General features: G+C 49.3%; 1 protein-coding gene across 1 annotated transcript in view; it reads right to left on the reverse strand.

The window, feature by feature from the left end:
* GCH1 (GTP cyclohydrolase 1) overlaps positions 1–24,084 on the reverse strand; it is a 49,991-nt gene extending 25,907 nt beyond the window's left edge. Inside the window, exons 1-2 of the mRNA XM_083516062.1 lie at positions 23,354–24,084; positions 3,992–4,101 (exon numbers count right to left, since the gene is read on the reverse strand). Of these exons, the coding sequence (XP_083372188.1) occupies positions 3,992–4,101; positions 23,354–23,699 (456 nt within the window). The 5' untranslated portion in view covers positions 23,700–24,084. The remainder of the gene's footprint in view (positions 1–3,991; positions 4,102–23,353) is intronic.
* Between the last annotated feature and the right edge of the window lie 203 nt (positions 24,085–24,287).

Below are 24,287 nucleotides of genomic sequence, written 5' to 3' on the forward strand. Positions count from 1 at the left end.
AAGGTGGGGAGGAGTATTACTCAGAAGGGTGGTGGGAATGGGAGATTGGCAGATAGCTGAGATGAGCCTGTTGACGACTCTTAACGACTGTAATAGGTCTTACAGGAAAAGGCAAGGAAAAGGCCCTTCTCACTATATAGAAGGGTCTGGCAACTTCTGTTTCAGTGTATCTGAAGAAGTGTGCATGCACACGAAAGCTCATACCAAGAACTAACTTAGTTGGTCTTTAAGGTGCTACTGGAAGGAATTTTTTTATTTTGACTATGGCAGACCAACACGGGTACCTATCTGTAACTTTTTGCGTATATTATAGTCATAACTCTACTGTTTTATATTGGAGGTGTTCTTCCAGTCCTGCTAGTGTCTTAATATTTTTTTGTTCTCCTTTATATATTCAATAAATTTATTCCAATTGTTCTTGTATCTTTGTTCCTCTTGGTCCCAGTCCCAGAGTGTTTCATTTTGGATTAAGTTCATTGAGGCATGGACCTGCCTAGCTTATTGGCTACAATGCACACTGAGCATGTCGTGTAAGTAATAATAATAATAATAATTTATTTTGAGCCACTCTGGGCGGCTCCCAACAGAATATTAAAAGCACGATAAAGCATCAAACATAAAAAAACTTCCCTAAGCAGGGCTGCCTTCAGATGTCTTCTAAAAGTCAGGTAGTTTTTTATTTCTTTGACATCTGGTGGGAGGGTGTTCCACAGGGTGGGCACCACCACCGAGAAGGCCCTCTGCCTGCTTCCCTGTAACCTCACTTCTCGCACTGAGGGAACCGCCAGAAGGCCCTCAGCGTTGGACCTCAGTGTCTGGGTAGAACAATGGGGATGGAGACGCTCCTTCAGATATACTGGGCCGAGGCCGTTTAGGGCTTTAAAGGTCAGCACCAACACTTTGAATTGTGCTTGGAAACATACTGGGAGCCAATGTAGGTTTTTCAAGACTGGTGTTATATGGTTTCGGCAGCCGCTCCCAGTCACCAGTCTAGCTGCCGCGTTCTGGATTAATTGCAGTTTCCGGGTCACCTTCAAAGGTAGCCCCAAGTAGAGCGCATTGCAGTAGTCCAAGCGGGAGATAACCAGAGCGTGCACCACTCTGGCGAGACAGTCTGCGGGCAGGGAGGGTCTCAGCCTGCATACCAAATGGAGCTGGTAGACAGTAATGTAACCATAATCATGCTAGAAGGCTCAAGGCGTCGCCAGAGATTTGGGGCACTATCCTGCTTCCTCTCTACCTGTCTTTCCTTCCACAGCGATGGGGGAAGAGTCCTTTTGCTCCCCCAGCTCTTTCCTTATTGTGTAGTAGTAAAAGGTAAAGGGACCCCTGACCATTAGGTCCAGTCGTGGACGATTCTGGGGTTGCGGTGCTCATCTCACTTTATTGGCCGAGGGAGCTGGCGTACAGCTTCCAGGTCATGTGGCCAGAATGACTAAGCCGCTTCTGGCGAACCAGAGCAGCGCACGGAAACGCCATTTACCTTCCCGCCGGAGCGGTACCTATTTATCTACTTGCACTTTGTGCTTTCGAACTGCTAGGTTGGCAGGAGCAGGGACCGAGCAACGGGAGCTCACCCCGTCACGGGGATTCGAACCGCCAACCTTCTGATTGGCAAGTCCTAGGCTCTGTGGTTTAACCCACAGCGCCACCCACGTCCCATTTGTGTAGTAGTAGTACTAATAATAATAATAAATAATAATGATAATAATAAATCTGAGCACAGATTAGATTCTGAGCTTCCAGCATCCAGAACTTTTGAATCTTTTGGGAAAAGCTTCTCTAGTTAAAAAATTATAAAAAATAGAGGGGGGCGGAATAAAGCAGAAGTTTATTGCTCACAGCAGGTTCTGTGCTCCTGCGATGCTGCCTTTTAAACTGACGGTTCGTGTGACCTGGAAGAGATCAGAGCTTATGTCCAGGGTAATCAGGTTTAATGTACAGACGCCTGCCCTCGAGGAAGGCTGCTGGTACGAAGGGCTTTGAAATGAAATGTCAGAAGCTATGATGAAGGAGGCGAGAGCAGCGCAAAGAGAGTGGGGGCAACCTTTCCAGAGGGAAGTCGGCAAAGACTTCGGCAAGGAAAGGTCTCCAGAAACAGCACTGGGAGGATTTGCAGGGAGACCCTCTCTTTCTCTCCACACACACACACACCACCCGTTCTCTAAAAACATGGATCTTGAATGTGCAACAAGCAAGTTACGCTTTCACTGGAAACAGCTTGTTTGAGCTCTCCTCTGTTTACCACCAACCCCTTCCTTGCAAAACTCGCTTTGAAGCAAAGCAAATTGTACTAAATGACCAAAGAGACGCAATTTCAACTCGTGCCATTTATCCTCTTTTACGCAATTCGGGTTTCCTTGGCTCCTGAGTCTGGGTTTATGAATCCAGCAATGGAAAAGCTGTCTGCCAACACTGAGTCCCACCCACCTACCCAGACCCTAGCTGTCAACGTTTCCCTTTTCTTGCAAGGAATCCTATTCGGAATAAGGGAATTTCCCTTTAAAAAAGGGAAACGTTGACAGCTATGACCCAGGCGCCAGTTGCCGGCTAGATCAGTGCTGAGCTCTGCTCCAGCATTCGCTCGGTTCCAGGTGGCAATTCTGGGCAGCAAATTCAGCAGCGGTGACTTAAAATTTGCAGAAAATTCAGCTGCAGGTGAAACAGGACTCCTGGCCATTAGGTCCAGTTGTGACCGACTCTGGGGTTGTGGCGCTCATCTCGCTTTACTGGCCGAGGGAGACAGTGTACAGCTTCCGGGTCATGTGGCCAGCAGGACTAAGCTGCTTCTGGTGAACCAGAGCAGCGCATGGAAACGCCGTTTACCTTCCCACCGGAGTGGTACCTATTTATCTACTTCCACTTTGACGTGCTTTCAAACTGCTAGGTTGGCGGGAGCAGGGACCGAGCAATGGGAGCTCACCCTGTCGTGGGGATTTGAACCTCCAACCTTCTGATTGGCAAGCCCTAGGTGCTGTGGTTTAACCCACAGCGCCACCTGCGTCCCGCAGGTGAAACAGAGCCACTACCCAAGTATCCTGTTCCATGAGGGCTCCTGGTGGAGTACAGGGTCAGGTTTAAGGTGCTGATTTTGACCTTTAAAGCCCTATGCGGCCTAGGACCCACGTACCTACGGGACCACCTCTCCTGGTATGCCCTGCGGAGGACCTTAAGGTCCACAAATGACAACACTTTGGAGGTCCTGAGCCTCAAAGAGGTTAGATTGGTCTCAGCTAGGGACAGGGCCTTTTCAGTACTGGCCCCGACGTGGTGGAACGCTCTGTCACAAGAGACCAGGGCCCTGCGGGACTTGACATCTTTCCGCAGGGCCTGCAAGACAGAGCTGTTCCGCCTGGCCTTTGGTTTGGACTCGGTCTGACCCTTATGTTTCCCTCCCCTTATGGTCTTGATCTATGGGCTACTTTTAAAATGAAGCTGCATTTTAAATTGCATTTTAAACTGGGTTTTTTTCCTTTTATGTTTTTACTGTAATTTTACTGGTGTTAGCCACCCTAAGCACGGCTTTGGCTGGGGAGGGTGGGCTATAAAGAATAATTATTATTATTATTATTATTATTATTATTATTAAAGATCAATGAGACGATGACAATCATCCTCACACAGCTAATCCCACAACAAACGTGCATCAAGCAGGGGCCGCTTAAAACATTTTTGTTCAGACAAGTCTACCCAGACACGTAGACGTTGCCTGTGTTACTTTTCCTTTTTTTCACTCCTTTTCATCCATCTGCCATGGCTGCTTTAGCTGAGATCCCTGAATGACAGGGGAGAGATGGAAGAGATGACCCCTTCGGGTAACTTTCGGCTCTTCAATTCTACGATTCTGCGATAACATGCTGATGGAATCCCTCAAGGCTTTGATGAACCAAACATTCAGATTCATATGCCTGCTCATTCTCCATGTGTGGTTGGGTTTTTTTAATAAATAAAAAAAAAACAGCGAGAAAGGGGAACGGAAGTCAAAAATTACCTTTCCCACAAATGGAACCAGGTGGTGCTCGCACATCGAGAACATGTCTATGTCCTTCACAATCACCATTTCGTCGTGATCTTCATCAAATATGGCATCGTTTAGTACATCTGAAATTAAACAAAGCACATGAAGAAGAAGAAGAAGAAGAAGAAGAAGAAGAAGAGAAGGAGGAGGAGGAGGAGTTTGGATTTGATATCCCACTTTATCACTACTCTAGGTACCGCTCCAGCGGGAAGGTAAACAGTGTTTCCATGCGCTGCTCTGGTACGCCAGATGACCCAGAAGCTGTACACCGGCTCCCTCAGCCAATAAAGCGAGATGAGCGCAGCAACCCCAGAGTCAGCCACGGCTGGACCTAATGGTCAGGGGTCCCTTTACCTAAGGAGTCTCAAGGGGATGTGGGTGGCGCTGTGGGTTAAACCACAGAGCCTAGGGCTTGCTGATCAGAGGGTCGGCGGTTTGAATCCCCACGACGGGGTGAGCTCCCGTTGCTCAGTCCCTGCTCCTGCCAACCTAACAGTTCGAAAGCACGTCAAAGTGCAAGTAGATAAATAGGTACCGCTCCATCAGGAAGGTAAACGGCCTTTCCGTGCGCTGCTCTGGTTCACCAGAAGCGGCTTAGTCATGCTGGCCACATGACCCGGAAGCTGTACGCCGGCTCCCTCGGCCAATAAAGCGAGATGAGCGCCGCAACCCCAGAGTCGCCCGCGACTGGACCTCATGGCCAGGGGTCCCTTTACCTTTACCTTTAAGGAGTCTCAAAGCGGCTAACAATCTCCTTTCCCTTCCTCCTCCCAACAAACACTCTGTGAGGTGAGTGAGGCTGAGAGACTTCAGAGAAGTGTGACTAACCCAAGGTCACCCAGCAGCTGCAAGTGGAGGAGCGGAGACGCAAACCCGGTTCACCAGATTACGAGTCCACCACTCTTAACCACTACACCACACTGGCTCTCCTTAGTAGTTACCAAGTTGCTACTGATTACGGTTCCACTCCCCGCCCTCGCCACACAAACAAACACACACGCAATGCCCCCCACAATTGCCTAAGACCCCGCAGAACGGTGTGCAAGGGAAGAGAAGTGGGATTGTTCTGCTTGGCAAGCTGAAATGCTTGCACCAACAGAACAATCCCTGTCCCTTTTAAAACAAGCATCTAGTCCTCATAAAGGAATATACATGAGCTAAATTACCTCTGCGAACATGGGCCTGCAGCTACAGAGTTATTTAGTTATTATTTGATTGATTTATAGACTGCCCTTCATCCAAAGATCCTGCGGCAGTGCACAACATTAAGAACATAATGCACAGAATAAAATATAATAATAATAATAATAATAATAATAATAATAATAATGGTGTTTTATTTATACCCTGCCCTCCCCAGCCAGGGCAGGACTCAGGGCAGCGAACACCAAAAATAAATTACAATAAAACGTAATAGAAAAAAACCAAAAACAGTTAATTAAAATACGGCTTAAAATACAGCTTAAATAATAACAGTCCTCCCTCACTACCGCCCCAATTTAACGGGCCATAGATTAAAAAGCAGAGACATCACCTTGCCAACAAAGCCATGGTTTTCCCAGTAGTGATGTATGGAAGTGAGAGCTGGACCATAAAGAAGGCTGATCGCCGAAGAATTGATGCTTTTGAATTATGGTGCTGGAGGAGACTCTTGAGAGTCCCATGGACTGCAAGAAGATCAAACCTCTCCATTCTGAAGGAAATCAGCCCTGAGTGCTCACTGGAAGGACAGACCCTGAAGCTGAGGCTCCAAGACTTTGGCCACCTCATGAGAAGAGAAGACTCCCTGGAAAAGACCCTGATGTTGGGAAAGATGGAGGGCACAAGGAGAAGGGGACGACAGAGGACGAGATGGTGGGACAGTGTTCTTGAAGCTACCAGCATGAGTTTGACCAAACTGTGGGAGGCAGTGGAAGACAGAAGTGCCTGGCATGCTCTGGTCCATGGGGTCACGAAGAGTCGGATACGACTAAACGACTAAACAACAACAACCTTGAGGTTACCAGAGCACAGACAACAGTAGTTAGGCTATCCCTGCCAAGATAGAGGCATAGCTGGGCCACCAGCAAAAGCTGATAGAAGGCACTCAGGGCCACTAAGACCACCTGAGCCTCAAGCGACAGCAAAGGATCCAGGAGCCCCGTTAGACTTGGAACTGTGAGATTTAATTTGTGTCTCAGCTTAGGAGCATAGGATGCTGCCTTATACAGAGTCAGACCACAGACCCACCCAGGGCATCAACCGTGCCCACTATACCTGAAGGAGCATCTCCACCCACATCATTCTGCCCGGACACTGAGGTCCAGCGCCAAGGGCCTTCTGGCGGTTCCCTCACTACAAGAAGCCAAGTTACAGGGTACCAGGCATAGGGCCTTCTCGGTAGTGGCACCCACCCTGTGGAACGCCCTCCCATCAGATGTCAAGGAAATAACTGTGCTCGCTTCGGCAGCACATATACTAAAATTGGAACGATACAGACGTCAAGGAAGTAAACACCTACCTGACTTTTAGAAGACATCTGAAGGCAGCCCTGTTTAGGAAAGCTATTAATATTTGATGAATTATTGTATTTTAATATTTTGCTGAAAGCCACCCAGAGTGGCTGGGGAAGCCCAGCCAGATGGGCGGGGTATTTATTATTATTATTATTATTATTATTATTATTTCAGACAGGGCACTCTCCTAAGTCCTTCCTGGGAAATGGCAGCGATTGCACCTGGGACCTGGCATGCAAAGGTAGATGCTCTGAAAAGCATCCCTTTTGCAATGAGGCTGCCATGACCTCACCGAGCAACCTCTTTGTCTCAGTTCTCCATCTGTAAAATGGGTACAGCAGCTGCCTCCCTCGCACGACTATTGTGAAAGCAAATAAAAATAATAATAATAAATTTTATTTATATCCCGCCCTCCCCAGCCGAAGCCGGGCTCAGGGCGGCTAACAACAATAAAACAGTATAAACGTATAGCATAAACAACACTCTAAAATCATTCATTATAAAATTAATTAATTCAGGCCACCGGCAACCATTGGGCCAGAGCTCCGCGAAGATTGCTGAGTGAGTGAGTCAGGCTGTGCCCTGGCCAAAGGCCTGGTGGAACAGCTCCGTCTTGCAGGCCCTGCGGAAAGATGTCAAGTCCCGCAGGGCCCTGGTCTCTTGTGACAGAGCGTTCCACTGTAAAGCAGATGGGGAAAGTCGAAGAAGGTGGCACCAGAATCACACATTTTCTGCCGTCTGGAATTTTCCCACTCTGGGTTACCTGCCCTTGGGAAGGAGGGAAGGAAAGGAAGTCTATGCATAAAGGCGTAGCTGGACTTCATTTTGTACTTTTTACACAGTTCCTGCGCAAGAGCCAATCTGAATAAGAACAAAAGGGCTTTCGGGCAGCGGTCCCCACCCTCGAAGCCCATCAAAAGCTCCCCACCCCGTCTCCCAGTGACTCAAAAGCTAATATAAAAAAACCTACAGCTGTGCTAGACGCCTTTTCTTTTACAGTTTCCTCTGACACAAACACAGACGCACGGACACCCCTCGCAAACACAACACGGCCACCGATGCCTAGGAGCTGCCATTTAGGGCTGATAGTGATATGCTATCGCGGGTGTTTTAATTTCCTGTGCGCAGCCAGATGGAGGCAGGTAACCCTGGAGACCAGGGATGGAGTTGCTCTCGGCTCCTCTGTCATGTCCATCACCAGGAAGTGTCTGGAGAAGGCGGGGGGGAGGGAGGGCAGAGAGGCCTTCCAAGCGAGTACAAAGGGCAGATTACGTTTGCCTCTGGCCAACTCCCTTCCCGCAAGGCAACCTTTGCCAACCTGGTGCCCTCCACGCGTTGAGCAGCACAACTCCTGTCCGTCAGCTCCAGCTGCGTGACTGATGGGGACTTCAAAGGCCTCCAGAGCGAGTGAATGGAGAAAAGTTTCTCTCCTAATGCCAGGGCTCGTGGGCAGCAAATGAAGCAGAATGTTGGAAGATTCGGGACAGATAAATAAAGGGTGTCTTCATGCAGTGCGAAGAGTTAATCTGTGGAACTCTCTGCCACAGGAGGCAATGATGGTTGCCAACTTGAATGGCTTTAGAAGAGGGCTGGACAAATTCATAAAGGAGAGGTAATCGGTGGGTGCTAGCTGTTTTGGCTATGCTCTGCCACCACAGTTGGAAGCAACAACAACAATAACAACAACAACAACAGGCAGAGAGCCTTCTTGGCAGTGGTGCCCTCCCGGTAGAATGCCCTCCCATCAGATGCCAAGGAGATTTAGAACTAAAGTCATACCTCTTGTTACGTTCGGTTCAGGTTACGTCTTTGAGGTTCAATCCTGACAAGACAGAAGTACTGTTTTTGGGGGACAGGGGGCGGGCGGGTGTGGGGGACTCCCTGGTCCTGAATGGGGTAACTGTGCCCCTGAAGGACCAGGTGCGCAGCCTGGGAGTCATTTTGGACTCACAGCTGTCCATGGAGGCGCAGGTCAATTCTGTGTCCAGGGCAGCTGTCTACCAGCTCCATCTGGTACGCAGGCTGAGACCCTACCTGCTTGCAGACTGTCTCGCCAGAGTGGTGCATGCTCTGGTTATCTTCCGCTTGGACTACTGCAATGCGCTCTCCGTGGGGCTACCTTTGAAGGTGACCCGGAAACTGCAACTAATCCAGAATGCAGCAGCTAGACTGGTGACTGGGAGTGGCCACCAGGGCCACATAAAACCAGTCTTGAAAGACCTATATTGGCTACCAGTACATTTCGGAGCACAATTCAAAGTGTTGGTGTTGACCTTTAAAGCCCTAAATGGCCTCGGCCCAGTATACCTGAAGGAGCATCTCCACCCCCATCATTCTGCCCGGATACTGAGGTCCAGCGCCGAGGGCCTTCTGGCGGTTCCCTCACTGCGAGAAGCAAAGCTACAGGGAACCAGGCAGAGGGCCTTCTTGGTAGTGGCGCCCGCCCTGTGGAATGCCCTCCCATCAGATGTCAAAGCGATAAACAACTACCTGACATTCAGAAGACATCTTAAGGCAGCCCTGTTCAGGGAAGTTTTTAATGTATGACATTAGTGTATTTTTGGTCTTTGTGGAAGCCGCCCAGAGTGGCTGGGGAAACCCAGCCAGATGGGCGGGGTACAAATAATAAATTATTATTATTATTATTATTATTATTATTATTATTATTATTATTATTTTCAGGTTGCGTCCCGCGGCGACCTGGAAGTACCGGAAAGGGTTACTTCGGGGTTTCTCCACTCGCGCATGTTCTCAAAATGACGTCACACCCATGCGCAGAAGCGGCAAATCACGACCTGCAGACGTGGGTTGTGTTCTGCTCACATTGCGAACGGGGCTCCGGAACGAATCCCGTTTGCAACCAGAGATACCACTGTACACAACTTTTACAAGACATCTGAAGGCAGCCCTGTATTAGTAAACTTTTAATGTTTGACAATTTATTACGTTTTTATATGTGTGGTAAGCCACCCTGAGTATAAGTAATAAAAAGTTGTTGTTGTTGTTGTCCATCCATTTGACCGGCTTCCCCCAGCCACTCAGGGCATCTTCCAGCAAAACATAAAAACACAATCGAACATTATAAACTTTGCTGTGCTTCCGAACACCCGTTGCTGGAAGCCACAGGAGGGGAGAATGGGTCTTATGCATGAATCCTACTCACTGGTTTCCCACAGGCAGCTAGCTGTGGCCTTGTGAGAACAGCGTGCTGGACCAGGTGTTCTCATGAGCACACCAGGTCGGGAAAGGCCAATCACTCTCTGTGAAATGGCTACAAAACTGCCTACCTCGCAAGGCTGTTGTGAGAATGAAATCAACACATGACTTTTATACCCTGGTGCAGAAATAACGGACGGAAACATTGCCATCGTATTAGCAGCGGTTATTATGCCTGGGTTCTGACAGGGCTGCTCTTAAGAAGGTGACGCTTAGGAACCAGAGTCAACTAGAAGGAAACTGGACTTCCTGCAAAATTGAAATGCTTTTAAGTCCTACTGAAATCAAACGCAAACAGGAGTGTGATTCTATCCCCGCCTACACAGATGCTAACAGAGGCTTGACAACTGTAATTCGCTCTGCGCGGGGCTGCCCTTGAAGCTGTCCCAGAAACTCCAGCAGGTGCAGAATGCAGCAGTGAGGCTCCTCATGGGGTCTCTGCCATGGGAGCATATTCACCCAGTGCTTTTCCAGCTGCACTGGCTCCCGGTGGAGTACAGGGTCAGGTTTAAGGTGCTGGTTTTGACCTTTAAAGCCCTACATGGCCTAGGACCCACGTACCCATGGGACTGCCTCTCCTGGTATGCCCCGCGGAGGACCTTAAGGTCCACAAATGACAACACTTTGGAGGTCCTGAGCCACAAGGTGGTTCGATTGGTCGCAACTAGGGCCAGGGCCTTTTCAGTACTGGCCCCGACTTGGTGGAACGCTCTGTCCCAAGAGACTAGGGCCCTGTGGGACTTGACATCTTTCCGCAGGGCCTGCAAGACAGAGCTGTTCCACCTGGCCTTTGGTCTGGACTCAGTCTGACTCTTATGTTTCCCTCCCCTTATGGTTTTGATCTATGGGCTACTTTTAAAATGAGGCTGCATTTTAAATTGCATTTTAACCTGTAGTTTAAACTGTGTTTTTTTCCCCCATTATGTAATTTACTGGTGTTAGCCACCCTGGCCAGGGAGGGTGGGGTATAAATTATTAGTATTAGTATTAGTATTAGTATTAGTATTAGTATTAGTATTAGTATTAGTATTAGTGTCGAGTCCAACAAGACTTACTCCCAGGTAAAAGCACAGCAAGGCCCCACTGAACTCAATAGAATTTAACTTCTGTGTGAAGTTTTGGGAGGGACTCCAAAGGTCATCCAGTCGAACCCCTGAAATGCATTTGCATACAACAAATATAAAAGCATGCGCCGCTAGGGCATTTAGAGCACGTGTGGAGTGCAAACTCCCCATCGGCAGACGTGACGTTGGATGAAAGAGAGGATCGCAACAGTTGGGAGAAGATAAAATCTGAATAGGAAGGGAAGAGAATCGCCCATGATTTGGAGCCTTTGCGTCAGAGGTAAAAGAGCCTGTTGCTATAGGAACTATTTGCATGGCTTTAATGTCACTCGGGAGGCGAGCGAAAAGGAAAAGATGAAGAGGCTGCCTTTACAGCCTTTAGGGCAGGTTAAGGGAAGACACAAAATGGCTAAGACGGCTGGCTCTCTGGTGCTTTGCATTCTCCAGCGACAGCCGGAATAATCAAAACCACGAGGAGTTTACGAAGTTGCTTCAAAGGCCAGAGCCGGAACATGAGCCAGCAATGCTTACAGGGGCTCAGACTGGGTGCATGCGCGCCTGCGCAAACCCATGTGCCAAAGGGCTCTCCTCAAAACCCCTGACTCTTGCCCTCTCGCCTCCCATCATCTCTGCCCTCTGTGGATGGGACTCTCTAAGTTTCCCTGGCTTGGAAAAAGGCCAGTTCAGAAGTACAGTGGTACCTCGCAAGACGAATGCCTCGCAAGACAAAAAACTCGCTAGACGAAAGGTTTTTCCGTTTTCGATTTGCCTCGCAAAACGAATTTCCCTATGGGCTTGCTTCGCAAGACGAAAACGTCTCGCGACTTTGTTTTCTTTGTCTAAAAACAAAGACATGTTTTGTTTATAAAGTTAATTTATTTTCCCTTCAATTTTTGAACTGCTCTTTACAGTATGTGTGACTTTAAAGAGCAGTTAATAAACTGTTGTTGTACCAAATTTGGCTTTGTTTGGACTTTTTTTGACCATAGGAACGCATTAATTGATTTTCAATGCATTCCTATGGGATTTCGTGCTTCGCAAGACGAAAAATTCGCTAGACGACAAAAATTGCGGAATGAATTAATTTCGTCTTGCGGGGCACCACTGTACAATGAATGGGTGGGTGGAAATTTCACATAGCTGGCAAGAGTTGCACTCTGCTACGGCGGGGGTCATTAACTTTTCAATGCCCGTGGGAGCATTGGATTTTCTTTTTTCTTTTTTTGTATAATTTTTATTAAAGATGTAAACAAAACATATTACCCCCAAAAATGTCATCCTTAATTCCCCCCCGTTTCCTCCCTCCCCCCCCCACAAAACCCACCCACCCCCCTGACTTCCCTCAGTACCAGTCTTTGGTTTCTCTATGAATGCTGTTCTCTGCATGTTACAAAGTTGTGTAAATCCTTAAACTATTTAACTGATTATTGTCAATAAAAAGTTTGTGAAATGTTTATTCAAAACCTGCCAAGGAGTCCAATTTGCTTTGTTGCCTCTTCAAATACTTTGTAAAGGGTTCCCATTCATCTTTAAAGTCACAGTTATCCTTGTCCCGTAGCTTGTATGTCAGTTTTGCCAGTTCTGCATAGTCCATCAGTTTTTCTTGCCATGATTCTTTAGTTGGGGTTTCTTCAGTCTTCCATCCTTGTGCTATGCAACAACTCTCGCAGCCATTGTCGCATACATGAAGATGTTTTTCAGCTTTTTTGGCAGATCTTTCCCTACAATCCCTAACAAAAATGCTTCAGGTTTTTAAACAAATGTTAGCTGGAACATTTTCTCCAACGGAGCATTGGATTTACAAGCAAGTGCAACAGGCACCGCATCCTTTGGTGTCTTAAGAACATAATAAAAGAGGCAGTTGGTCCATCTTGCCCGTGTCTAGTTGTGGGCACGGTTGGTGCACAGGTACACGGAACTGGACCTCACTGGGCTTCTTGCACCAACTGGAGAATGCCAGGCAACTACGTTCTCCCCCACAAACGACCCTCGGAATGATTCATCACTCTTCTTTCCCAATGCGCTTCTGTGACACATATCCAAAGATATGTGCACACAGTTCAATAGCAGAGTCCAAGCAGTAGCTAGGCATTGGAGGTGTGGATTTCTAAGCTACAGTGGTACCTCGCAAGACGAATGCCTCGCAAGACGAAAAACGCGCAAGACGAAAGAGTTTTCCGTTTTTTGAGTCGGTCCGCAAGACGAATTTCCCTATGGGCTTGCTTCGCAAGACGAAACGTCTTGCGAGTTCTTGCGAGTTTGTTTCCTTTTTCTTAAAGCCGCTAAGCCGTTAATAGCCGCTAAGCTGTTAATAGCTGCTAATAGCCGCTAAGTCGCTAAGCCGCTAATAGCCGTGCTTCGCAAGACGAAAAAACCGCAAGACGAAGAGACTCGCGGAACGGATTAATTTCGTCTTGCAAGGCACCACTGTACTTTATTACGTACAAAAGAGAACAAAAGAAATCATGGCTACTCTCTCCTCCTTCATCTCCGAGAGAGAACAGAAAAGCAATAGTGCAACATAATGGAACAGCGTAACCGAACTTCCGTTCTCATGACTCCAACAATATGGAATGTCAACACAGGCATGTGATGAAAACAATCACACACCCTGCAACGGGAGGAATGAAATCCCAACAGGCAAAGCAGTTTAAGAAGGGTGATAATATACATCCACCCTGGAGAAAAGACGACCGAGGGGTGATTTGAGAACTGTACGACAGGTGACCACCCAACCTCTGTTTAAAAAGCTCCAAGGAAGGAGAGTCCATCACCTTTTGTGGGAGTCTGTTCAACCATTCAACAGCACCAGCTGTCAGAACGTTCTTCCTGATGTTCAGTTGGAATCACCTTTCATGTAAGTTGAATCTATCGGTTTGGGTCCTTCCATCTTCCATGTGACAGCCCCAGGGGCGGAGGAAAGGGGTGCAGTGGGGGCGGGCTGCCCTGGGCGTTACCTCTGATGGGGGTGACAAAATGCCGGGCGGCACCCACCGCGGGGGCCTGTAGTGCGTCCGAACCACGCGTCTCTCCCAGGAGTGACACAGCATCTTGAGCGCCCAAACAGTCCGCCCGCTGCCTCCCCCTCAGCTGTAGGGCGGCAGAGTGGGAGGAAGCAGGCAGACTCCTTGGAGGCCTCGCGGTGCGTCCTGCCCCGGCTGGCCACGCCACGTGGGCGGCTGGCACATGCGCTGCCCCAGGCGCCCAATCAGCTTGCTCCACTGCTGGACAGCCCTTCAGATATTTGAAGATAGCTATCCTGTCTCCTGTCCATCTCCTCTTTTCCAGGCTGAACATATACAACTCCTTCAAGTGCTCCTCATAAAACTTGGTTTCCAGACCCTTGTTCATCTTGGTTGCCCTCCTCAGCACACCTTCCAGCCTGTCAACATCCTTCTTAAATTGTGGTGCCCAGAACTGGACCCAGTACTTCACGTGGGGTCTGACCATGGTAGAATACGGTGGTACTATGACTATTCCCGTGAAAGTAACTTCCCATCGAAAGGGGGGGAACCCTGCGTTTTCCCCATTCTCTGCTTCATCAACAATGCTTGCAAAGAAGTCTTATAGCTATAAACATAAACACCACAGAACGAAACTTGCCTTCGGAAGAAAATATTATTGGATACAAAATTTTACTCCTTTCTTGTTCCCCCTCATATTTTTTTCACAGCTTAGCTGTGAAAAAGAAAATAGGAAATTGTGCCAACATTTTTTTAAAAAAATTCTGAAAAATAAAAAAGAGCTTTGGCAAGTTTACTTTTCATGAGAGTCAAATTAAGGCACTTTCCCCCAATGTATTGACAGTTTAAACAAGTTGAAGACACGGCAGATCATTCAGAGGCAATAAAAGGCTTTAAGAGACACCTGGTCGAAATTGCAGCCTTTCTTCACTCCGCTTTCCTGCCAAAACGGTATTTACAAGAAGAGTGACGTACAAGAGGCAACAAGGTTTGCTTCTGCCATCAGTGTCTCTAATGAGGTCTGGAATCATGCGCCGAGCCCCAAATGGAATCAATTGTTTGGAAAGCATCTGCTAGTTCCTCCATCAACATTGGCAGCGGGGAAAAGAGGTCTAATTTAATTCACATTTGTGATTGCACACAGTGCAAGTGGAAACGGGAGGAAAGAGTCAGGCTTTATTCCACCACTTTCAAGGCAGACGGACACACTTGTCTCTTTTGCACAAATCCTTTGGCACAAAACTACCCGCTGTGGAAATTGTTCGGTTTGGTTTTGTATTTTTTTATGTTTTCTATATTGCTTATGTAATGGCAGAAAATGAGGAGGAATTAAAGAACCTTTTAAGGAGGGTGAAAGAGGAGAGTGCAAAATATGGTCTGAAGCTCAACATCAAAAAAACTAAGATCGTGGCCACTGGTCCCATCACCTCCTGGCAAACAGAAGGGGAAGAAATGGAGGCAGAGAGAGAATTTACTTTCTTGGGCTCCGTGATTGCTGCAGACAGTGACAGCAGTCACGAAATTAAGAGACGCCTGCTCCTTGGGAGAAAGGCAATGGCAAACCTAGACAGCTTCTTAAAAAGCAGAGACATCACCTTGCCAACAAAGGTCCGTATAGTTAAAGCTATGGTTTTTCCAGTAGTGATGTACAGTGGTACCCCGCAAGACGAACGCCTCGCAAGACGGAAAACCCGCTAGACGAAAGGGTTTTCCGTTTTGGAGGCGCTTCGCAAAACGAATTTCCCTATGGGCTTGCTTCGCAAGACGAAAGCCCATAGGGAAATCTCCGGGGACCTCTTTTAAATGCTAGCGGTGGGGAGCAAAGCCTTTCCCCCCCTCCGGCCTTCAGAAGAGGTCCAGGAAGGCTGGCGGGGGCCGAAAGGCTTTGCTCCCCACCGCCAGCATTTTAAAAGCAGTCCGGGATAGCTTCCCGCTATCCCGGACGGCTTTTGAAGGCAGGAGAGGTCCGCGAAGCCTGGGCGCGCTAATCTCAGCGCGCGCAGGCTTCGGCATGCCGGCAACTCTCCGCAAACAGCGGCAGCGCTGCCGCTGCTCGCGGAGAGGTCCGCGAAGTCTGGGCGCGCTGATCTCAGCACGCGCAGGCTTCGGCATGCCGGCAACTCTCCGCAAACAGCGGCAGCGCTGCCGCTGCTCGCGGAGAGGTCCACAAAGCCTGGGCGCGCTGATCTCAGCGCGCGCAGGCTTCGGCATGCCGGCAACTCTCCGCAAACAGCGGCAGCGCTGCCGCTGCTCGCGGACAGGTCCGCGAAGCCTTGGCCGGACAGCTTTTGAAGGCAGGCGGGGGGGACAAAGACTTTCGCCCCCCGCCAGCCTTCAGAAGAGGTCCAGGACCACTGTCCAGGACCTCTTCTGAAGGCTGGCGGGGGGCAAAAGTCTTTGTCCCCCCTGCCTGCCTTCCCAGGGGCTTTTAAATCGCCCCGGACAGCGGAGAAGTCCTCCGCTGTCCCGGGGCGATTTTAAAATGCCGCCCGCCAGCATTTTAAGATCGCCCCGGACAGCGGAGAAGCCCTCCGCTGTCCCGGGGTTTTTTAAAATGCTGGGGTGGGAGGGAAGAAAAGCCCTTGTCCCCCCCCCCAGCCTTCAGAAGAGGTCGGGGGACAGACTGTCCCCGGACCTGGTCTGAAGTCGGTTTCCCTAGGAACGCATTAATTGATTTTCAATGCATTCCTATGGGAAACCGTGCATCGCAAGACGAAAAACTCGCAAGAAGAAAAAACTTGCGGAACGAATTAATTTCGTCTTGCGAGGCACCACTGTATGGAAGTGAGAGCTGGACCATCAAGAAGGCTGATCGCCGAAGAATGGATGCTTTTGAATTCTGGTGCTGGAGGAGACTCAAGAGTCCCATGGACTGCAAGAAGACCAAACCTCTCCATTCTGAAGGAAATCAGCCCTGAGTGCTCACTGGAAGGACAGATCGTGAAGCTGAGGCTCCAAGACTTTGGCCACCTCATGAGAAGAGAAGACTCCCTGGAAAAGACCCTGATGCTGGGAAAGATGGAGGGCACAAGGAGAAGGGGACGACAGAGGATGAGATGGTTGGACAGTGTTCTTGAAGCTACCAACATGAGTTTGACCAAACTGCGGGAGGCAGTGGAAGACAGGAGGGCCTGGCGTGCTCTGGTCCAGGGGGTCACGAAGAGTCGGACACAACTAAACAACAACAAATATTGCTTATGAGTAGTTTCGTTATGTTTGCAGTTATGTGTATTTTCATGTTGGAAGCAGTCCTGTCCTGAGCATGTTTTTGAACTTTGGAAAGGCAGCAAACAAATGATATACAGAGTATATTTTAGCCAAGCTTCTAATATTGTGACTTTCAATAACCACAAGCATAATGGAGAGATTTAACCACTTTTGACTCCTCTTTTCAACTTCCTCTTTTACCAGTTCCCCAAGTTTCTAGGGGATGTTTCTTCCTTTGAAGTAAAATGTAAATATGCTGGACTTTCTTGGCGATTGCCCATTTATATATATATTGAATTTGATAGCACTATGGTCACTATCTGTATTTGCTTCAACAACATTTACATCTGGCATCAGATCCTGAGAGTCCCTTAAGGTCACCTGTGTTCAGATCCATGATCTACTGTTCTCAAGTTTCACATCTAGAAAATGCAAAGTGGTACACCAAGGGAGCTGCACCACTGATTAAAAATCGCAAGTGATTCTCAAAACAGTGATCTGCAATGAACTTTCAGGTGGTTCACCAGGCAGAAGTCAGTAAAGAGAAGCTGTCGCCATCGTCGCTTTATTGGTTCGTACTGGTTGCTCGGCAGTTAAGTGCGCACGGCTAGACCTTACGACACAAAAAGGCAAACAAACTGACAAGTGGCAGGCAGCTGCAGCGCTGACTCTAAAGCCTGTGGTTTAACGCAGAGCAAGAATTTTGAAGCATTTGCCTCGCTATGCCTTTGGCGGAAGCGGTTCTGAATTTGCCCTGGTGTGGCTCTTGTCCAGGACGGACAAAAATGCAAGCAAGGGCAAAGTGATTGGGACAAAATACACAACTCACTTTACATGTAAAAAAAAAAAAAAAGCAAAGGACCCCTGGATGGTTAAGTCAAGTCAAAGGCGACTATGGGGTTGCGGCGCTCATCTTGCTTCAGACCAAGGGAGCCGGCGTTTGTCCACAGACAGCTTTCCGGGTCATGCGGCCAGCAGGACTAAACCGCTTCTGGTGCAATGAAACACCATGACGGAAACCAGAGCACACGGAAACGCCATTTACCTACCCACTGCAGCGGTACCTATTTATCTACTTGTGCTGGTGTGCTTTCGAACTGCTAGGTTGGCAGGAGCTGGGACAGAGAAACAGGAGTGCACTCCGTCACAGGGATTTGAATGGCTGACCTTCTGATCGGCAAGCCAAGAGGCTGAGTGGTTTAGACCACAGCGCCACCCGCACCCCAACTTTGCATGTATGCTCATGTGGTCTGTACTGGTGGTGACTGACCATGAAAAAGAGTTATTATTGGGAGTGGGTAGCCTGATGAACAATGGGATTACGGCACTCACCTGACCTCATCCGCACTGCTAACCTGACAGGGCAGCGACAAGTTTGGTGTGGGCATACGAAGTGGGAGGCAGAGGGGGCGGGCTGCCCCGGGTGCCACTCGGGGGGGCGTGACAAGATGGCCCCTGCCTCCCCCCAGCTGTAGAGCGACCGAGGGCGCGTGGCGTCCATATGGGCTGCCTCTCGCACAGGCTGCCACGCATGCGCACTCCGTAAGGGATGCCGCGCATGCGCAGTCCGTACAGACGTCGCGTGTGCGCCACCAGGTGGTTTGTCCTGCCCCGGGTTCCTCCGCCACTGGGTGCAAGCACCCTGGCAGCAGTGTTAGAAACCCAGATATATAAGCTAGGTGCCAAATTGCACCTAAAACCTGGGTTATGGTCTCTGCAATGGAATGTCCAGTCGCCAGGCAGTTGGGTTTGGTGACCCCTTTCAATGTGACAATGCTACGATTCTATTATCTCAACTACAATCTGCTGGGATAGCTCACTTGGTAGAGCATGAGACTCTTAACTTGAGGGTCATGGATGTGATAGGAATTCTGAGGTATTAGGTATATGTTAAATGTTCATAAGTGTACCAACCAAGCAGGTACATAGATCAGCACAGGAAGACCGACCTGAAACCATTTTGATTCCCAAACTGAGCAAATCATTTCTCTGCAAGGTCAAAGTGGGAAACCTCCCCCTTGTCTCTTTCCTCACAAATCCTGTCTTAAGGGCACATTTAAGATATGAATAGGGTGTGAGCCTGTGACCTGGCCCAGGAACTAAGTATTTATCATTACAAAAGACTGGCCAGGCTCCCCAGGCAATCCAATCAATTGACCATTAAACAGGTAAACAAAGCACTCAAATTTCCTGTAGACCGCCCTTTCTGTGATGTAGGTATGTGGGTGGTGGTCTTGGGTTTCACCCCTTCTGTGCTGTATGTATGATGTATGGAGGGGTGGTCTTGAGCTCCAGGGCAGGGAATTAAAAATGTCTATATAAGACAGAAGATGAGATGGTTGGACAGTGTTGTCAAAGCTACAAACATGAGTCTGACCAAACTGTGGGAGGCAGTGGAAGACTGGAGTGCCTGGCGTGCTCTGGTCCAGGGGGTCACAAAGAGTCGGACACGACTAAACGACAATGTAAGGCCTTGCGCATCATTGTTCTGGGTTCTCCTCCCTCCCTGCATGTGGTGAGTGGGAACCCTGTTGCAACAGATCAATAAAGATCAGGCTTACTAGCTGCTTTGCTTCTCAATATTCTCTGGCTGGCCTCTGTTATTCTCTCCTACCAATAGGGAACCTATGTAAGGACTCTATATGGGCTCTTGGATACCCCATAAGGGAAAAGGGGCCGATTTTTGTTTACAACAGACTCTAATTCCCATCAGCCTCTCCAGGGTTGACCAGCAGTCAAGGTTGATGTGACTTTTGGTACTGCAGCATCTGAAGGGCAGCACATTGATACCTCCGATGTAGAGTGTTCAAAGTAAGCCAATAGAATACCTTTACTGCAACTTCCCCTTCTAGATGGCTGGCCACCTGTCATGTATGCTTCAAGCTGAGATTCGTGCATTGCAGAGGGTTGGACTAGATGACCCTTGGGGGTCTCAACTCTGTGATTCTATGACTCATTGAAATATGAATAAAGCTAGGAGCAAATTCAAAGGCCTTGTGACTATATCAATCAACACAGGGGTGAGGAAGCTCAGGCCTGGGGGCCAAGTGTGGCCCTTTGTGTCTCTGTATTTGGGGCTTGGAACTCTTCCCAAGCTATGCTTTCTCTCCCTAGACCCCATAAGGAGAAAAGGGCAGATTTTGTTTACAACATGGGTTTTAGCCCCACATGGGGCAAAACATTCCTGCAATGGTTTAGGGCTGACCTTTAAAGCCCTAAACGGCCTTGGTCCAGTATATCTGAAGGAGCGTCTCCACCCCCATCATTCTACCCGGACACTGAGGTCCAGCGCCGAGGGCCTTCTGGTGGTTCCCTCACTGCGAGAAGGGAGGTTACAGGGAACGAGACAGAGGGCCTTCTCAGTAGTGGCACCTGCTCTGTGGAACGCCCTCCCACCAGATGTCAAAGAGAACAACAACTACCAGGCTTTTAGAAGACATCTGAAGGCAGCCCTGTTTCGGGAAGCTTTTAATGTTTGATGTATTATAGTATTTTAATATTCTTTTGGAAGCCCAGCCAGATGGGCGGGGTATAAATAATAAATAATAATAATAATAATAATTATTATTATTATTTGAGTAGCTCTACAATTCTATGAGTCCATTGCTTGACTGCAGCTTGCTCTCACAACAATTCACTCATCCCTGTATGCAAAGAGGAGGAACGCAAACAGTGGAAATGGAAACGAAATTAACCATGGACTAAGGTGGAGGTTTTTAAGCTGTGGTTGCCAGCTGCGGTCTCCACGTAGTCGCCATTGGACCTCTGTCAGTAGCAAAATGTGCCTGGTGCCTGGCTAATTTCTGCTCTGATCTCCCTTCCACCTCGCCCCTCCCAGTGACATGGCTGGAGGGAGGTGATGGGGGCAGCACAGCCCCGAGAGGACGCCACCCACTAAGATTCTGACCCAGCTTTGAAAAATGAGGATTCCATGCTAGGGATCATTGGGGAAAAGATCCAGAATAAAACTACCAAGATCACAATAGCATTGCACAAACCCATGGGGCAAGCGGACTTGCTATAATGGCATGTAACTCAAAGCCAGGGGTGTCCCAACTTTTTTCAAAGAGGGCCAGATTTGATGAAGTAAACATGTGTGAGGGCCGGCCAAAGTTGTTGACCTTTTTTTTAGAATAGAATAGAATTCATTATTTATACCCCGCCCATCTAATGTGGCCGGCTTCCAACAAAGCATTAAAGTACAGTAGTCCGTTAAACATTAAACGCTTCCCTAAACAGGGCTGCCTTCAGATGTCTTCTAAAAATCTGGTAGTTTTTTATTGCCTTGACATCTGGTGGGAGGGCGTTCCACAGGGCAGGTGCCACCACCGAGAAGGCCCTCTGCCTTGTTCCCTGTAACTTGGCTTCTCGCAGTGAGGGAACCGCCAGAAGGCCCTCAGCGCTAGACCTCAGTGTCCGGGCAGAACGATGGGGGTGGAGATGCTCCTTCTTTTTATGATTTTACCGCAAAGTTGTTGGGCTTTTTTTAGGATTTTACTCCAGGAAATAAACTACCACAGGGGCCGGATTAATCCGACAGGCCCCCGAAACGGACTTTGGAATGCCTGCTCTAAGCCATCATTTATTTTTAGGGAATGGGTCATGAGTCAGGGACAGGCATTAACTTTGCATGCAGAAAATTTCAGAGATTCAATCCTCACAGCTGAAAGAGACCCCATCCTGAAACCCTGCTAGCTGGTGGACACACCAATGTTTCCCAAACTTGGGTCTCCAGCTGTTTTGGACTACAACTCCCATCATCCCTTGCTAGCAAGACTAGCGGTCAGGGGTGATGGGAATTGCAGTTTGGGAAACCCTGGTGTACATAGTACTAATAATAATGCTAATAATAATGTTATTATTTATATATTGGCCAAACACAACAGCCCTGTTTGTAATCCTAGAGAGCCACTAGTCAGAGGGAGAGGAGAGGGGAAGACAGAGGGAGGAAGGGAAGACTTCTCTGAGACCAGACCGCAGATGGAGTTCGGGGAAGAGATAAGATTCATACCCAGGAGTTTCTAATTCACAACCGAGGGTGTGTTCACACCAGGGGACACTGATGGGGGTGGGGTGTCTTTACCCTATGCAAAGGAGTCCACACCTTGTCTAGAGATTAAGAGTGGTTTTAGCCTTAAGGACTCAGATCTGTGTGAAGCTGGTTGGGGAAACAGTGCCCCAGAGGGTATTATTTCACAACAAAGTACAGGATATGCTTGCATTCTGGATGATGTCCTGTGAGCAGGGATTAAAAACCCAACACAGCTAGTAAACAGGAGTGTGAACAAGGCCTCAGGTTTCTTAGCTGCTTTGCTATGCCAGCGCCATACAAAGTGACCCAGCAGTTTAAAGTTGTTTCATTCATTAAAATTGAAGTTTAGTATTAACTTTTAAAGTCATCTTAAAATGGGAGGAGCCTGCAGAAGGCACCTGCTCCAATCCTTGGAAGCATCTTTAAAGCCCTCAGCCTAGTATAGCTGAAGGAGCATCTCCACCCCCATTGTTCTACCCGGACTCTGAGGTCCAGCTCCGAGGGCCTTCTGTCGGTTCCCTCACTGCAAGAAGCGAAGTTACGGGGAACCAGGCAGAGGGTCTTCTCGGTGGTGGCGCCTGCCCTGTAGAACGCCCTCCCATCTGATGTCAAGGAGATAAAGAACTACCTGACTTTTAGAAGATACTCAAAGGCACCCCTGTTTAGGAAAGTTTTTAATGTTTGATGTTTTGTTGGTTTATTATTATTATTCTGTTGGGAGCCACGGAGAGTGGCTGGGGAAACCCAACCAGATGGGCAGGGTATAAATAATAAATTGTTGTATGATGATGATGATGATGATGATGATCTCCAATTATAGCTGGGGAACACTCCTGGTCTGAAATCCTGAAGAGCTGCTTCTGCCAGTCAGTGTGGGCATACTGAGCTAGATGGCTTGACTCTGTAGAAGCCAGCTTCTTAAATTCCAATGTGTTTCCAAAGTAACGACGATTTCATTGGAAATTCACTTCCCAACTTTTGTAATCTCCTGCAGGCAAGTCTCTTCCCCAACCTTTCTCTATTCCGGTGCCCTCTGGTTGCTTTGGACAAGGCCACCAGCCCTGGGCAGCACTGCCTAGTGGGCACTGCAGTCCAAAACAGCTGGAAGGCACACAGTCTGCTATAATCTACCCCATGGGAACAGTGAGGGTGCCTGAAAAGACCTACACGGAGCCCTTTAAGCACATTCATTTATTGGAATCAGGACACTACAGCCAGCTCAAATTGCCCCTAATTTGAGAAGAGCAGCCTGCCTACCTCAAAAGGCTGTTGGGAACAGGAGCAATGCAAAGCACTGGGCATTCTGCTTTGTTTTTAGTTCTAGATCTATTCTCCAGGTGCACCGGAGCCCTGCTCACCTGTGATGGTCTCCTGGTAGCCTTTGGTGAAGAACTGCATGGCGGTGGCCGCCCTCCAGGGGGTCTTGAGGAGCCCCTGGCGCTCGGGGTCCTCGCCCAGGGCGCGCAGGATGGTGCTGTAGGCGGCGGCCAAGCCGGGCAGGTTCATCTCGTTGTCTTCCTCGCTGCGGGTGCGCTCCTCTCTCCAGCTCTCGAAAGAGCTGGCTGCAGCCTTCGGGCAGCGCGGCGCGTCCGCGGAGGAGCGGCCGGGCAGCGTCTGCGGCGGCTTCTCCGCCAGCGCGTAGCCGTTGTAGCTGGCGGCTCGCAAAGGCTGCTCCAGCAGCGCCCGCGCCTTCACCTTCTCCATCGCTCCGGAACCGGGAGACCTGTCTGTGCGGCTGGGGAAAACCCTGGAGATGTGGGCTGGATCTGGAGACTTTGCGCGCAAAAGGACGCGCGCCCTGGAGGGACGAACACCCGAGGGATCGTGCCCGGTCTCAGACGGAGGGGGCGAGTCTTTCTACCCACGAGGAGCGCAGGGATCCGCAGCGCAGCGTTGTCTCCAGCGCTGGAGACGGTGCGCCAAAGCGGTGACCCGTGCGCCTTGGCGCTGGAGAGGTTGGGAAGTTCCTGGCGGAGCGTGTTCCGGCAGGGAAAAGCGTGGCGCGCCTCGACGGAGGAGGGAAAAGAACACCGATGTCAGGATCCGGCCCTGCCTTTCCCTCGGCTCCACCCTCGGACTTTCCCCCGGCCGGCTCGCCCCACTTTATAGCGCGCCAGGCTTCGGCGCAGCTCCTATTGGGCTCCCCTGCCCGTGCGTCACCCGCCCTGGCAGCCTGTAAGCGGATCAGGCGGCCGGCGAGCTCCACGGGCGGAAGCGGGAGTAGCGGCTGGGGGAGCCCAGGCTGGGCCAAGCGGGGACGCGGAGGAGCCCCTGTCGAAGCGGGAGAGGCTG

This window comes from Podarcis liolepis (genome assembly GCF_965112155.1).
Source record: "Podarcis liolepis genome assembly, chromosome: 1".
Classification (NCBI taxonomy): domain Eukaryota; kingdom Metazoa; phylum Chordata; class Lepidosauria; order Squamata; family Lacertidae; genus Podarcis; species Podarcis liolepis.